The following is a 15147-nucleotide window of genomic DNA, read 5'->3' as shown; positions in this document are numbered from 1 at the left end:
AAATTTATTACATTAATAACAATAAAAAAAAAGTTCTGCGCGTGCACAACTCTCATCTCATAAAATGATTTTATGATGTTTGTTCCTCTGTAAGTTTGGTTGGAATGTATCTAGATACAGTTTCTCTACTCTTGATGAAATATGGTCTTTGATCCCCTATTTTCCTTATCTCGTTCACCTTTTTCAAGGATTTGGTATGAGTCTTTGGGATTCTCAAATCAAACAAAGACATTGGGATAAAGAATCTCAAATAATAACATAATATTTTGTGATATCAAATAATAATATAATATTTTTTATTTTTACGTTATTTTTTATGTAATAAAGAAAAAACGCATATAAATTCAAATTCTCGAACAGTAATATATGGATCAGATTAGGGTCACATCTCAAAAGGATAGAATTTTAAATTAGACTCAAATTCGTATTTTAAGATAGTAATAGAAATGATTATAGACGTGTTTGAAACCAAACACATTAGAGGTGATAACGTGTATATTTCCTTCTTATGAATTTTGTAATTAGCAGCTCAGAAATGTCACCGCTACTGTAATTAAAATTGAAAGCAAATAGGGTTTCATGGTGTGAAAAATAAAACATGTGAGAGGCTGCGGTCCACTGCATGTGAGTGGCATTTGGAGTATAGAGACGACACGACAAGTGCAAGGATGGGTTTCTTGGAAGTCTACAAAATGTTTCATAGATGATGTCCACGTCTTGCTCCCTCTAACGCCACCTTCCTCACTTATTATTCCATCTTCAATGAATGGTTCTTTTCCTATGAAAAATAGTTACTTCGCTGGGGTTGGACCAACGTGACATGTCTCCTCTCACAATATGTAACATGTCCACATTCCGGTAATGTCGATGCCTTCGCAAAACGTTGCTTATAATCCATTAAACATCAGTCTCATCACTACACAAACTAAGACCGGTAATTAACTACTACCATGCTTAGCAACAAATCAAATTAGTTAGTACCTACCTACTCTTGATTTTCTGGTTTCAACTTTGTTGTGACATATTACAATGTGTTTCACAATTTGTACAACTTGTTACCTGTTATTACCCTCTTCTTTGGTGTAACAAAACAAAGTGGTTGAGTGATGAGCATGACTGGTCAAAATCTAACGTTGTTTCTTTTTGGGTACAACGAATCTGATCAGATTTAAGTACACCGCGATTTCAACCTCACGATTAAAGTAGAATGTAGAAAGAGGGTTAACATAGATGATGGGTCAAAACATGCTCAGCTTTCCATTTTTGTAGTGGGATTTTCTGTTCTTGCATCTCTCTCGATCGGCAAGATAATTAACTGTCTCACTGAGTGTCATGAAGAAGAGTTCTTCATCTTCTTTCCAGAACTTGGGTTCTTTCCCAAGTCCAGGGGCACCATATTATAGAGAGAGAAGCGTTGGGAGCCAAAAGGGGTGGAGTTCAGAGAGAGTTTCAAAGGCTCCAAGCAGCAGCAACTGCATCAGTAGAAGGCACACTATGGCAGGGTTGATAACACCTTTCAGTGGTGGAAGAACAATGCCCTCTAAATGGGATGAGGCTGAGAGGTGGATTTGTAGTCCAGTTTCAGCCTATGCTGAGAGCAGAAGTTCACATGCTCAACTTCAGCGCAGACCAAAATCAATAAGTGGCCCAATTGTGCCTCCTGAAGTAGCTGCTTTATACTCAAATTACTCACCTGTGGTTCCACTGCGCCAAGGGTTGGTTGTGAGAAACTTGGTAGTGGGTTCCCCCTTCTCAACTGGGGTGTTGGCACCAGTTGCTGTTTCTGTTCACCACTATGATGCACATGATACCACTGTTTTTGGTTATGACATGCACAATAGGATCCAGTTTTCTAGTCCTGTGCTCAACGAGAATGGTGTGGTGCTTTCTTCATTGTCCACTGCACCCACCACATGTTCTGAACTACCATGTGACCAATCATCTCCTATCTCTCAAGGTAAATACATTATGGAGCTCTGACATGCCATTCTCACTATAATTACATGAGACTGTTTGTCATCCTTGGAAATTTTAGAGTTTTGGTATTTGTTTGATAGTTTATTGATATATAATAATAAGAGATGGGGTTTCTCACCATTAATACTAAAAGCTTTGAATTTTCTAAGGTAGAATTTCACTAATGCATTGCATATTCCATACTTATAATATGCTTTATCAATGTATTAATTGATCAGTTAGAGGAGAAACTTTTTCTGACACGTGATGGCTACTGTTTATGCCTAGTTTTTACGGGATAATTAATGCACACTGTGTTGTATGCAGATCACACTGCCCAACAAGACAAATTCATTCATAAACGAAATATACAATTTTTCAAAGAACATGCAGATCACCCGGTGAGGTGGTCACCACACCTTTTACAACATGATTCTTTTAATTGCAGTAACTAGGGCTTTAAATCTTTCGTAAGACATCGAGCTACTCCTGGGTTTCGAATGTTTAGGTGAACTGTGAAACTAGTTTTCAGTTTGAAGTTTAGCCGTGTTTGAAATACTTATTTCTTAGAAGATGTTTAACGTTCGTATAAAAGTCCTTTCTGGTGAGCTTAGCATGGGTTACCAACATACTTGTTGGATTCTAGCACATAATTTATATACTAGTACTTGTTGAAATAGGAGAATCTACTTGTTTAAAACGATTCTATTGTTTTAATTTACAGATGAGAAACATGATGAAACGATGAATGAGGAAAATGTGGCCTCTAATTTCTCAAGATGTGACAAAGGTACCCAAATGAGCCCTGCAGAGACAGAGAACGATGCACATTCATCTCCTATGTCTTCTGCTGCCACTTCAGTTGTGGATCAACAAGAACGCCATTCTCCTAAATTAGAGGTCAGAGATGTGCAAGTTGACAGTCAAGCTACTATTATCAGATGGTCCAAGAGGCATGCAACCAAATTGGCCAAAAAAGACATACTGCACAACAAAGACTCAAGAGAGACTAGTGCACAAGCCCCAGCTTCATGTTGGGAAATTGACGAGTCAAACATAGAACCTTCCAAGTATCTTGCTTATCTACTGAAAACCATATATTTTAAAACTCATTACATTAGTACCTTTGGTTCCTTGGCTAAAGGGTAGCAGCTGAACAATTTCTGGATATAGAATCAGTTTGGAGGCTGCAAATAATGCTTTTCAGTTCCTTAAGTCATCTTCTGACATGATCTTTGAATCTCTTCAATATTCAGAGAGCAAAGTCCATATGATGCTATTGTTTTACTTGTGCATTTATCCATAAATTTCTGCTTTGGCGCAGGTTAAAGAGAGAAGAAGCCAAAATCATTGCATGGGAGAATTTGCAGAAAGCAAAGGCTGAAACTTCTATACGGAAACTTGAGGTTTTTTCTGTTTATCTCAATTAGTAAATGGTAGTTTCTTATACCATGTTTGTATGGAGTCCAACACCAATTCGTATTCATGTTATCATTGGTGAAAAGCAAGATATTGAATTCATTGAAGAAGGTTGCTATACTTCGTATATACTATATAGTAGAGCCGAGAAAATATTTGTAGAAGGTGTAGTATATATAGTACAACAAATTTATCTCTTCTGACCATGACATTTGTCACAGATGAAATTAGAAAAGAAGAGATCAACATCAATGGATAAGATTCTAAGCAAGCTGAGAAAAGCACAGTTGAAAGCTGAAAATATGAGAAGCACAATGCCTGTACAACAGAGCCAAGAGGTTTCCAAGTGCAGAGTATTTTCCTTCTCCAAATATGCACCGATATGGTCTCCAAGTAGCTGTTTCGGCACTAATGCTCAGTGATCGATCCCATCTAAAATCCCAAGTCATAAAGGTTTTGACCAGTTTTCAAAACAATATATTTTACATTGACTTTATGAGAATTTGATGTAATTGAATCTGCATCTGTTAGAAAGCCTTACACCATTATTTGGACCTAGGAGGGACGTATGTATTCTGTGTAAATAAAAAGCACAGTCATCGCCACCAACTTTCTTTTTCTCACTCACGCCCGGCAAAATTATCATACGATTCAGAATTACATAGGCAAGTTCATATCTACATAACCTTTTGTTAGGCTTTAGTAACTCTCAGATAAATTTAAAAGTTTGGTTAGAGATAATCACCATATCTAAGATATTGATTTATTGCTCTCGGGATTTACTTCTTAAAAGCATTTTGAGTAACTTCTTGTATAGACAAGTTAACCCGAATCCTAAATAATATGAGACTTTGAAGGTATCAGAATATGATTCTTGTGATATATTTTTCATATTCAACTCACTTATCATTTCATACAAATACAAATTAAATTGAACATTTCATATGACATAAATGAAACTTCCGAAACAGCTAAAATTTAAAGAAAATTAGTTTTATACACAAGTCAAAAGCACTAATTTTAAAAAAAAATTATAATAAAGAACTTCTATAAGTTAGTTTATCCATACACAAATTTTAGTTTCTAGAAAAGTTAATTTTAATTTTTCTTTTCTATAAATGATTTTTTAAGTATCTAAACGACACTTTAAACAAAACACGGATTATACAAATTTTATTACACGATTACATGATACATTATCATTTGATGCAAAAGATATCTAATTTTGAAATGTGAGAAATATATGAATCAACAATTTTAAGCGGGCCTAGATTCTTGACATGATATCCAAGTTTTTTTATACCTGATGCATTTTAGTTATAAAAGCATTAATGTGTCACACTCTCTCACACCATAAAAGTTTAGGCTACCGTTCATCTTCCTAGTCTTTTAAATGGTATAAGAGTGTCATTTATCTTTAAGGATTTGCCAAAGAGAAAATCAAAGTTAAAGAGAAAACTTATTAAAAATATTTAAACACAAATTTCTATAAATAAAAAGTAAGAACTTAATATACCTCCATTACTAGCAGCTAAAAGGAGGAATCAAGATAAATAAGTGACAAAGGAAGACATTGCCATTATTGAAGTAGCACCTCAAGCACCACGTGATTACGCAATTATAAAAGACTATAATCTTGAGAGTGAAAAACACGCATGAGACAAGTTGAATGAGAAGTTTCAATATTGTAAGAGAAAAAAAAATTGGAGGTTTGCATTTGGAAGAGTTTGAAGCAGATGAAAATGAAACATTTTTTTTTTGTTGAAGATTTTTGTTCTAGCCAACTTAAGGTCGGTCGGAATCTAGATGAGCTTCTGGTGGTGGTGTTCCTTTAAGTGATTCAACATTTGCGAAACGAGAGAGGCTCCTCCTACGATGACACTCTGACGCTCAAGTCAGTAAGAGCATAAACATAATGAGTATAATATGAAATAGGAGTTGAAAATACTTCTTGTGTTGTTTATTAGAAGATGATTAAATCAGATATTAGATAATCCTCTTTTTTGTAGAGTATAATCAAGCATATATAGACTGAACTGTAACCTCTCTACCTTTAGTAATGATTATGTCTTAATTGAGTCATTAAGGATGATTAAGTCTAATTGATTGAGATCCCTTAACTTACGTTATCTCATAATGTTAGATACTCAGATCAAGAAACGACCCCTAAATGACCAAACATCGGGTCAGACCATCACCTAACAATTTTATTAAGAAACTTTTAAAGATAGTTACATAAAGGAAATTGCATAGTGACGAACAAAGTGATTGCTTCTGCAGAATCTTGGTGACTGCTAAAGAGATTTAAATAAGTTATGGGAAAAGGTAATTTGGTACGTAAGATAAAATGAAAAGTGTTGAAAAAAAAAAAGAAAAGTAAAACAGCAAGAAAAGAGTTGGAAATAAGTTTTACTAAAAAAATAATATCAGTGATGGAAGAAATGCCTCAAAAAATATTCTCACAACTCATTGAAATAAAAGATTAAATATATTTTTCTTTCACAAATTATGACCCAAATAATTTTCACAAAGTGCGACATACATTGATTACCTCACAAAATGATGGATTAATAGGTATTGTATATTTTGTCATAAAATAAATAAATTTTAAATTTATCAAAATATTTATTTGAATTTTTTTGTTATTTATTTGTTTTATACATGTCAAATATATATTTTTTATTTAATTATGAAATATTATTTAAACTTATTATTTTCATCATATTGCTTTCCAATCAAATATTAAATGTGAAGATCTAATAAAGACAAACAAAATTCTAGTTATAAGGTGAAAAGACGTGAACAACAAAACATAAACCAAAAACACAAGAAGCAAAACATCACATGCACCAATTCTAAGAAAAAAACACAAACTTGAAGTGTGAATGAATCCATAAATCCCCAAACAATCCAAGAATGTCTTCGTTCCAATAATCCGTAGAGGTGTCTGAGAACTCTAAATCCCCAAATCACTGAACGAATCCCCATTTCCATCCAACCTTCCGCGCAAGCACTGTAATTGATTGTCCGTGAGAGCTTTGAAATGACCGCCAAAAACGCCGAGAAGCAGATCTCGTCGGAGCCGCACTGGGCCTTCTGTTACACTATGCTCCACAAGGTTTCTAGAAGCTTCGCCCTCGTCATTCAGCAACTCGGTACCGACCTTCGGAACGCGGTTAGTTCCTTTCGATTCCCCCCCTCATTTTCCGCTTTCAATTCCGCTTTTTCTCAACTAACCTCATTTTATTGTTTTGTTTTTTATAGCTTCTGATGATGAATGAAGGTTAATACTATCGATTTTGGGTTAGTGTTTTCCAAATGCATGTTTTGATTAAATAATTTATTTTCTAAAAAAGGGTGAATATTTAGCTCCAGCGGCTGTTTTTTATTTGGACATCATGAATGGTTACTATAATATGATTACGTATTGATGATCTTTACTTCCCTACATCATCAATTTGGCTTCCAACACTACACAGGGGTTTTATAAAGATTGATGCCAAGAAGGTTAGCCTTAATGGTCTTTCTTTATCGTCTCTTGTTCTTTATCTTTCTTTTTTACATTGTACCTACCAAATCATGATTGAATAGGTTGTTCAATGCATGCTACCATATCATATTGCTCTTAATCTCATTTTAAGTTTGCTCCTTGGTAACACTAACAACTTCAAGCCTTCAGGTTAGGTTGTTTGCTGACAGTTAAGATGCATTTCCCCTTTGATAACACCTGTTCTCTTACCTTCCTTTGAAAGTACAGATGCATAATGTGTCAAAAACCATAATATCTATCAATATGAAGAGTTGTTATTGATATAAGATATGAAACCTGACCTGTCAAAACACTTAATTTATCTCAGTTTGCTGCACTAAATTAGTTAAGAAATATATTTGGCCTAGTAAACGTGAAGTACAAGCCATTTCAGTTAATTTTACGGAGACTTGCACAGGTTGCTTTAGAGGGTGAGTTAGAGATGGCAGACAACAAAGCAACCTTCCTTCAAAATCTGTGTGATGAACTTTATGATGTAAAACTTTTGAGGTTTATTGGAAGTTTATCATATTTGAAGGCTTGGATTATTAAACATGTCACGATCTGTCAGTTTATATTTATGTGCAATTCTTAAATCTTATGCTTGTTAACTTGTAATGTAATATTCAATTTTGTTTCTGCTTTCTCAGTTGTTGAGATGGTGAACTTTTAGCATTTGTTAACTTTTTTATATTATATTTACTTATTTTAAACACAATCTAATGATAGTTTATTATTATTAAGAAATTTATCGGCAAAAGCTTCAGAAATGTGCTGTTGATGGGAAAGCTTATTGATGAGGATGTTTCTGCTTTATTGAGGTTGCTGGTAAAGCTCTGCATACCTCAACCAATTGTGGAAGCAGCTTAGTCCTACATCTGTGGCAGTTTGTTTGAAAAGGTAGGTGTCAACTTCGTGAAATTACAGATTTCCTGCTATGAAGAAGTGTGATTCATTCATGTTTTGTGACGAACTAATACTATGTTGTAATCTTGTATTGGTGTTGTCCACACTCCAGAGCAGTTGACGTGTTAATAAGAATGGTTTGTTTTGTAGGAGGCATAGAAGGGTTTCATTCAGGCAGGGTATTCATGTTTTCGAATGTAGCTTCTCTGTGCCAATTCCATGTTACTTTCTATTTAAATATTGGTAGCATGAGAAGTTTCAACTGTTACATTTTAATGTAGCAATAATTTTGGTAATGCTTTTATTTACTGGTAGCATGGAGACCAAGACCATGAATCTATCGCCCCAACATTTTTTTTATCTTACTTACATAAAGGATACACTGTTGTAGTGTCTAAACATGATAGGATTTATCTAGAGTTTATAAAATGTGTATCAATTGGAATTTGGAATTGTTATTATGAACTTCTTGAAATCTATTGGGCATTGTCTTTTAAATTTGTATACCTGTATCTACTTGCTATTAAATCTATTTGTTGGTTGATTGTCCTATATCAAATTTTTAGAAGTTTAGAACACTTGACTGATATTGATATGTAAAGGAATGGGGTTGCTCTTTTTATTTTGCTTTATCTTCAGATGTTTCAATAATATAGGATATGATGCTGATATCCAGAAATCAGTAAGAAAAACAACACATGGCCTGCGACTCACTAGGGAGATTGTTGTGTCTAATGCAAGCAAGGCAGTGAGTATCGGTTATTAAGAAAATGAACACTCTTTTATAAAGATTTGAGTAGGCTTAAAGATGATCTTCCTGAAAGGCATAGGAACATATTTGGCATAGAATTTGAGTCCCTAACAATCTGCTGGTTATTGCTTCCATTTCTTTGAACGATACATGTTTAGCTTCAAGTTATTCTATAGAGTAATTCTTCCATTCTTACATGTATATGTATATATTTATATATATGTATGTATATGTATTTAAATTTCAATCTCTTTAATAATTTTTATGTTATGTTTTCCTGCAGTAGATAATAATTGTGTGTTTGAAGCAAATGTTGAAGGTGTTTTGAGAGGAACCATGAAGGGGAAATAATTTTTTTGCAGACTGTAATTAAATGTTGTTGGTGTTAATATGTGAGTCAATTCAAATTAAAACAAGATATTTCAGCTACAGTTTTATACAGTATTTCAATTTTGATTTTTTAGACATGATAGGATATATGACCCAACGAATACATTGTATGTTCCTGCAATCCCACATTAATAAGTGATTTTTTTAGTTGTTTACTGCTGCATCACTAACTTTATCTCACCGTTTCTTTTTCGTGTCTGCCATTTCTAGTCACATGCAATCTTTCAGAATTCTATGTCCACTATAAGCTTTAAGTTAAATATATTAAAACTAAATTTAAAATTATAACCTTTTACAATTCACGGTATAACATAATATTAATTTAAAATTATTGAAACTAAATTTAGAAATAAATATAAAATATGAAAGATTAAGCAAACAATTATGGAAGTAAAATATATTTTAAAACAATTTTTTATTATTTAGAGACCAATAAGGTTGTATTTTTGGATATTTATATATTTAGTCCCTAAATGAGTTTTTATATATTTAATGCTAAATTGGTTTGGATGAAAGTGATTGTTAAATTAGTTTCTATATAATTAGTTATTAAATTAATTTTTATAAAATTAGTTTTTATATTTTTAATTACTAAATTTTTATTTAATAATAATTAAATTGGTTTCTGAATCAGTATCAAATTTTTAACTATTTACTATTATTAAATTTTAAATTTAATTTTATTATTTTAGAAATTAATAAACTAGTTTCTAAAACCATTTTTTTATAATATATTATGTGGACTACCGTTAGAGTTGATGTCTGTTGTATATATCATATTATATTGAATTGATGTAGTATATATATTGATTCCAATAACAATAGTTCAAAATATAAATTATATAGTAAGTAATTCTAGAAGTAAGTGAATAAGTGTTAATTTATTTACAAAATTATTAGTGTATTTATTTTTACATATGTTTATCAATTAATCATTTTGACAAAGTATTAAGTGTATTGATTATATATGGGAGCATGTTAAAAAAATGATTCCATTACTAGATAGAAGAAAAAGATAATTATACAAATTAATCATGAGTCTAATCTTCACAGTTGAGTTGATGAAGCAATTAATCAATCCAAATGTAAGGGAATCCCCAGGCGAGTAATATTAACGTAATCCTGAGGACAATGAGCTGGTATTCCTGCAGGAAGTACTAAGCCCAAAACCCTAACAAATCTTAGAAGCCATCCTTCTTCATACTCATCTCCATATTTATACACGATAGTGAAGCTCCTTACAAGTTCCCAGAAAGCATTAACCTTCTTCTCTATCATACCCTTCCACGAGAAGTAGTTTTTATTAGGCTCCTCTTCCATTTTCTACATTAATTGTACACAACAAATCATTTTTTCTACTCGCCAACTATTAACTTATATATATTTAATATAAAATATCTCTTTCCACAAAAATACAAGTTCATCACAATCATCTATATATATGTATGTACCTTGCCGTTATAGCTCCTGTCAAAATACAGACATGATCCAAAGTGCTCGAATTTCAGGATACCATCATCGAAGGGCAACCTAGGAACAATATCGTTGCAGTAAACAAACCTGAAATACTTAATGCTATAATGTTTCAAGTTTTTATCCATGTAACTTGCAAATGTTTTATTTCCAACTCTAGGTTGTCCAAATGTATACACCCCTTCAAGTCTTTCCAAGAGAAATGTCTCGTCGTGCAGCATAAGCATTGCGGGAAACAGAATTGCAAGAGCTCCACCAAGACTATGGCCTGTCAAACTAAACTTTGCTTTCTCATTTCCATTCAGATGCTTCTTTAGTAAATCCCTTATGAAGTAATAGGCACGTGGACGGTTCTCGTCGGTTTCTATTTTCTTAGGCCATATCAACTCTTCTTTCTTCAAGTCTAGTGGTAACCCTAGGGCTTTCATGAAACCAGCGTGAATTCTTCCTACACCAGGAATTTCTAACCATGAGATATCCACATCAGTGGACCATGCATCAGCATCAAAGAGTTCTGTTCCTCTGAAAGCCACCATGTACGTATGGTGCTCTTCACGTTTGTCTAACATGATAAAAGCCTGAGTTGTAGCTTTTTCTTGATAATCTGCAAAATTTCGAGCACAACCAAATTATTAATCTTTCAGAAGCTGACAAACACGTTATGTTTTAAATTATTTGAAAATAAAAAATTGGAAACAAATATTAAATAAGAAATGATAATTATCAAAATTTGTAATTTTTAATAAATTTTAGACAATTGTATTAGTTGTCACTTTGTCCAACTCAACTTTACAAAATCTACCCATGCATCACACACATAACCGATAACAAATTCGATATCTGATAACAAATTGTATAGTTTGATTTTCCAAGGATGAATTATTTTAAGAAAATGCTTTATGTTTACTTTTTTTCTGTTTTCAATAAAGTTTGTATAAAGTTAATGGAAAATATTTGTATTCTTTTATATTGCTACCTTTTCTATAAAAAAATGAAATTAAAAGACAAAATGAAAAGTACACTCTGTAATTAAAAATAAAAGTGAACAAAAAAACATTTTCTTAAACCAAATCCCCTCTATATAAATTATTACCATTCCAGTAGTCACGATATTCAACCAGCTCCATCTACGTGAGAGCAAAAAAATAGCATGAGTGTAAGATTGAGATACTCTAATTCAATTAGCTTAACCTTTCTGGTAATTTAAAGAATGTAAAAAAAAGTATCAATACTTAGAAGCTGAGAATTTTTATTTGTTACTTACGCATCCTAAAATTCTTCTGCAGTTTCTTGAGGTAAATAACTTGTAAAAGATTAGTCTGATGATTTAATTTTTTCCTATCCTTCTAAAGCTTCGTTATTAACAATCCTTTGAAAACTAATTAATGAGTGAACTTGGAAACTTTTGGAAATAACAATTTAACTAAACAGAGCATCGTAAGTGGTGTGAGGATCCTATTATTGTGAAGAAGGAGGTGAAAACATTCTTTGGAAAAAGGTTAAGTGAAAAGTCGTGTCTTGATATCAAATTGGGAAATGTAGAGTTTAGTACAATATCGGAAGAGAACAATAGGATGTTGATGAACAACTTTACTGAATTGGAAGTCAAAGAAACAGTGTGGAATTATGATGGTCAAAAGAGATCAAGCCTTGATGATTTAACTTTACTTTTATTAAAAAGTTTTGGAAGACTATCAAAGTAGATAATATGAAAGCGGTCAATGATTTCCAAAGCAATGGGAAACTATAACGGGGATGTAATGCTTCCTTAAACCAAAAGGGAGACACCCGGACAAAGTTTAGATGAGTTTATGCCAATATTCTTGGTAGTGAGTGTTTATATGATTATATCAAAAACCTTATCAATTAGGTTGAAAATAATTTTACCTTGAGTCATTGACCTGTCTCAATCAATATTTATTCATGATTGAATGATGATAGAATGATGTTAGATAGTGTGCTGGCAGTAAATGAAATAATAGATGGATAGTAAGGTGTAATTTTCTTTATTATATGATGGAAAAATTAGGGTTTCATATTAAGTGGATCACTTGGATAGAAGGATGTTTGACATTATCATCAATATCTATTTTTGTAAATGGAAGTTCAACCTAAGAGTTCAAACCCTCGTTAGGAATTAAAAATGGGATTGTCTAGCACCATTCATATTTTCTAATAGTTGCAAAAGAATTATCAGAGCTAGTAAGACATATAATTTCAAAAATATATGTTAGAAAGGATAAAGGTAGGAATATGTTAAGATTAATTTGTTGCAATTTATCGATGACACATTATTTTCTGTGTACGACAAAATTAGATAATGTTTTTGTTATAAAAAACATAATGAGATGCTTTGATCTTACATCATGGTATAGTAGATTAACTTTCATAAAAGTAAGCTGGGTGGAGAGACATATTTTAGATTAATTTTCAAAAGTACACAATTGCAGGATCATGACTATACCATTCATATATTTAGATTTACTAATAGGGGGAATCCAAGGAGGCTTAGCTTTTGGAATGTGGTACTAAATAAAATTAGGAAGAGAATGTCAAGACGGAAAGGAAGATAACTATCCTTTGCAAGGAAGAATTTGTATAATAAAGTCTGTAATCACAACACCCTCTTATATGAGTCATTCTTTCAAATGTCATGTTGGGTAGGGAAAAAATTAGGAAAAATGGAGAGATTTTCTTTGAAGTTATGGTAGAAAAATAGTGTAGGTTAAGTGGGAAAATGTTTGCAAACCAAAAAATCAGGGTGGATTAGGTGTGAAAGACCTAGAGAAGTTTAATATAATTCTCCTAACAAAGTGGAAATGGAGGCTAGAAAAAAAAAAGGCAAGAAATGTGAAAGAATGTTCTATAGTCTAAATATGATAACTATAGAAATTTAAAGGACTCATATGGAGTGAGACATGACTCATGCTAGTGGAGAGACTTGAGAAATGCATTTGAAAATTAATTGGTTTGATTATCACATTTCATAGGATAGGGTTGAAATTAGATTTTGGAAGGATAAATATATAGAAGAATAATGATTAATATGCAAATTTCCAAGACTGTATGCAAATTTAATCTGTAAGACACCTACATTAAGGAAAATGGGTAGATGAAATGAGAATGGTTGAGAGTGGAACCCAAAAAATGGAAGAGTGATTGGTTTGAAAGGGAAATGATACAAATATCACAATTATTGCAAGAATTGGCTTTGAGAGTGCATCTGGAAAAAAGATGATGAAATACAAACATGTATATAGTTTATCTATCCAAAAAAACGAAATAAAGGTTAAATTCTATTTTATTCAATTTTCCATTTCATTTAGTCCCTTTCCATGCATTCAAACGCACACTAACTAAAATGTTTATGACAAAAGAAACATGAAATGTAATTTTATATATACCTTCCAGTGATCAACCACAACATCATGAACGAAAGCTTTATTCTCGTACGATACTTTAGAAGCCATCATAGACAAAACAGCATTGTACCTATCGGGGTCTTCAATTTTGATGCTATTCTCTAACAACTCTAGTCGCTTGTCCAAATGACCAATTATTGACACATAATTTTTACAATCTTTATTCACTAGCTCCTTACCTGTACGTAAAAGTGGATCAAATACACAAAGTATAAACTTTATTAGTCCCATTCAAATTTAAATGCTTATTTTACTAATAATTTGAGAAGTTATAATTACCATAAACTCTTAATTATGTTTTAAGTTCTTTAAAGTTGGAGCGAATTCAATATTAGTTTCCCAAATGTAAAAAAAAAAAACTTTAAATTTAAAAATTATATGTAGTTTTAATCCCTCAAATTAATTAATTGTTTAAAGACTACTTACTTTTAAAAATATATCATTTTAGTTTCTTTAATTTAGTAATTAAAGATTGAAAACATATTTTTCAAATTTAAAGACTTAAATGATTTTTTAAATATAAGAAATAATAATTACTTTAAATTTTAGACACTAAAAATATACTTAAAACTAAAAAAAATATTTTATCAACAGTGTCTGATACTTTTTTTTTTTTCAAGGTACAGAAATAGTTAAAATTGAGTCTTTCTTGAACTAAAGTTTTTCCATTAATCTCAATAGTACTCATACTTCTAACAACATCATGAAGAATTCAACTATATATATATCAAATGTGTTAGATTTTGGTGGTACTGTTCCATAGAAAATCAAAACATAAAGTTCAGCACACAAGGAGGATGATAACAGACCTCGGATAGAGTTGAATAGCAGCATGAGGAGATTGTTGTGGAGAGAAGCCTGTGGGTTCAGAAGAGCCTCAATGATATCTCCAATACATTTTAAGATATTAGCCATGGAGTGCAGTAGCTTTTGTGCTAAGAGCGATGAAAATATACGCCATTTTGGGTAGAACCTTGGCTCCACAATGAACTCAACACAGTGCGCAAACATCTTTTGCTGCAAATATCTCACAAACAAGACCAGACAGAGTTGAAAGAAACTCATGCATTTGGTACAGGAAAAAGGACCACTCATGACTAACGAGAGAATAACAAGAAGGGAGAAGAAAAGAGAATTTTCTGATGCCTTTGATTGTCTCAAGACTTCAACGTTCCCCACGTTTATTTATGTACAAGACCAAGATGAACAAACAAAAAGGAACAAACTAATAAATAAACAAAATAAGGATGAGTGATCAAGCTATTTCATTACACCAACAACCAAAATTCATTTGTTAAAGT

General features: G+C 32.1%; 2 protein-coding genes and 1 long non-coding RNA gene across 3 annotated transcripts; 2 read left to right on the top strand and 1 right to left on the bottom strand.

Moving 5' to 3' along the window:
• Positions 1-728: 728 nt before the first annotated feature.
• LOC137808299 (uncharacterized) lies at positions 729-3998 on the top strand. The gene is made up of 4 exons (XM_068609330.1): positions 729-1957; positions 2681-3026; positions 3281-3362; positions 3597-3998. Exons 1-4 carry the CDS (start codon positions 1333-1335, stop codon positions 3795-3797), a joined length of 1254 nt encoding a protein of 417 aa, XP_068465431.1. The 5' UTR covers positions 729-1332; the 3' UTR covers positions 3798-3998.
• Positions 3999-6187: 2189 nt separating this feature from the next.
• On the top strand, positions 6188-8308 carry LOC137808298 (uncharacterized). Its single transcript, XR_011080692.1, has 3 exons — positions 6188-6550; positions 6640-7804; positions 7961-8308. It is a non-coding gene; the product is annotated as an uncharacterized lncRNA (long non-coding RNA).
• Positions 8309-9929: 1621 nt separating this feature from the next.
• On the bottom strand, positions 9930-15147 carry LOC137805966 (triacylglycerol lipase OBL1-like). Its single transcript, XM_068605841.1, has 5 exons — positions 14656-15147; positions 13829-14025; positions 11518-11551; positions 10403-11028; positions 9930-10274 (listed from the first exon to the last, which is right to left on the bottom strand). The coding sequence occupies exons 1-5, from the start codon at positions 14939-14941 to the stop codon at positions 10026-10028; spliced, it is 1392 nt and encodes a 463-aa protein (XP_068461942.1). The 5' UTR covers positions 14942-15147; the 3' UTR covers positions 9930-10025.

This window comes from Phaseolus vulgaris, chromosome 3 (assembly GCF_000499845.2).
Source record: "Phaseolus vulgaris cultivar G19833 chromosome 3, P. vulgaris v2.0, whole genome shotgun sequence".
Classification (NCBI taxonomy): Eukaryota; Viridiplantae; Streptophyta; class Magnoliopsida; order Fabales; family Fabaceae; genus Phaseolus; species Phaseolus vulgaris.
Note: the sequence above shows the minus strand (reverse complement) of the source record. Positions and strands in the feature narration are given on the sequence as shown.

Coding starts and splice junctions, on each gene's coding strand:
- LOC137808299 (XM_068609330.1), top strand. CDS start 1,333: ATGAAGAAGAGTTCTTCATCTTCTTTCCAGAACTTGGGTTCTTTCCCA. Junction 3,027..3,280: donor TCAAACATAGAACCTTCCAA/GTATCTTGCTTA, acceptor GCTTTGGCGCAG/GTTAAAGAGAGAAGAAGCCA. Junction 3,363..3,596: donor CTTCTATACGGAAACTTGAG/GTTTTTTCTGTT, acceptor CATTTGTCACAG/ATGAAATTAGAAAAGAAGAG.
- LOC137805966 (XM_068605841.1), bottom strand. CDS start 14,941: ATGAGTGGTCCTTTTTCCTGTACCAAATGCATGAGTTTCTTTCAACTC. Junction 14,026..14,655: donor GCTATTCAACTCTATCCGAG/GTCTGTTATCAT, acceptor TTTTACGTACAG/GTAAGGAGCTAGTGAATAAA. Junction 11,552..13,828: donor TTGTGGTTGATCACTGGAAG/GTATATATAAAA, acceptor GCTCTCACGTAG/ATGGAGCTGGTTGAATATCG.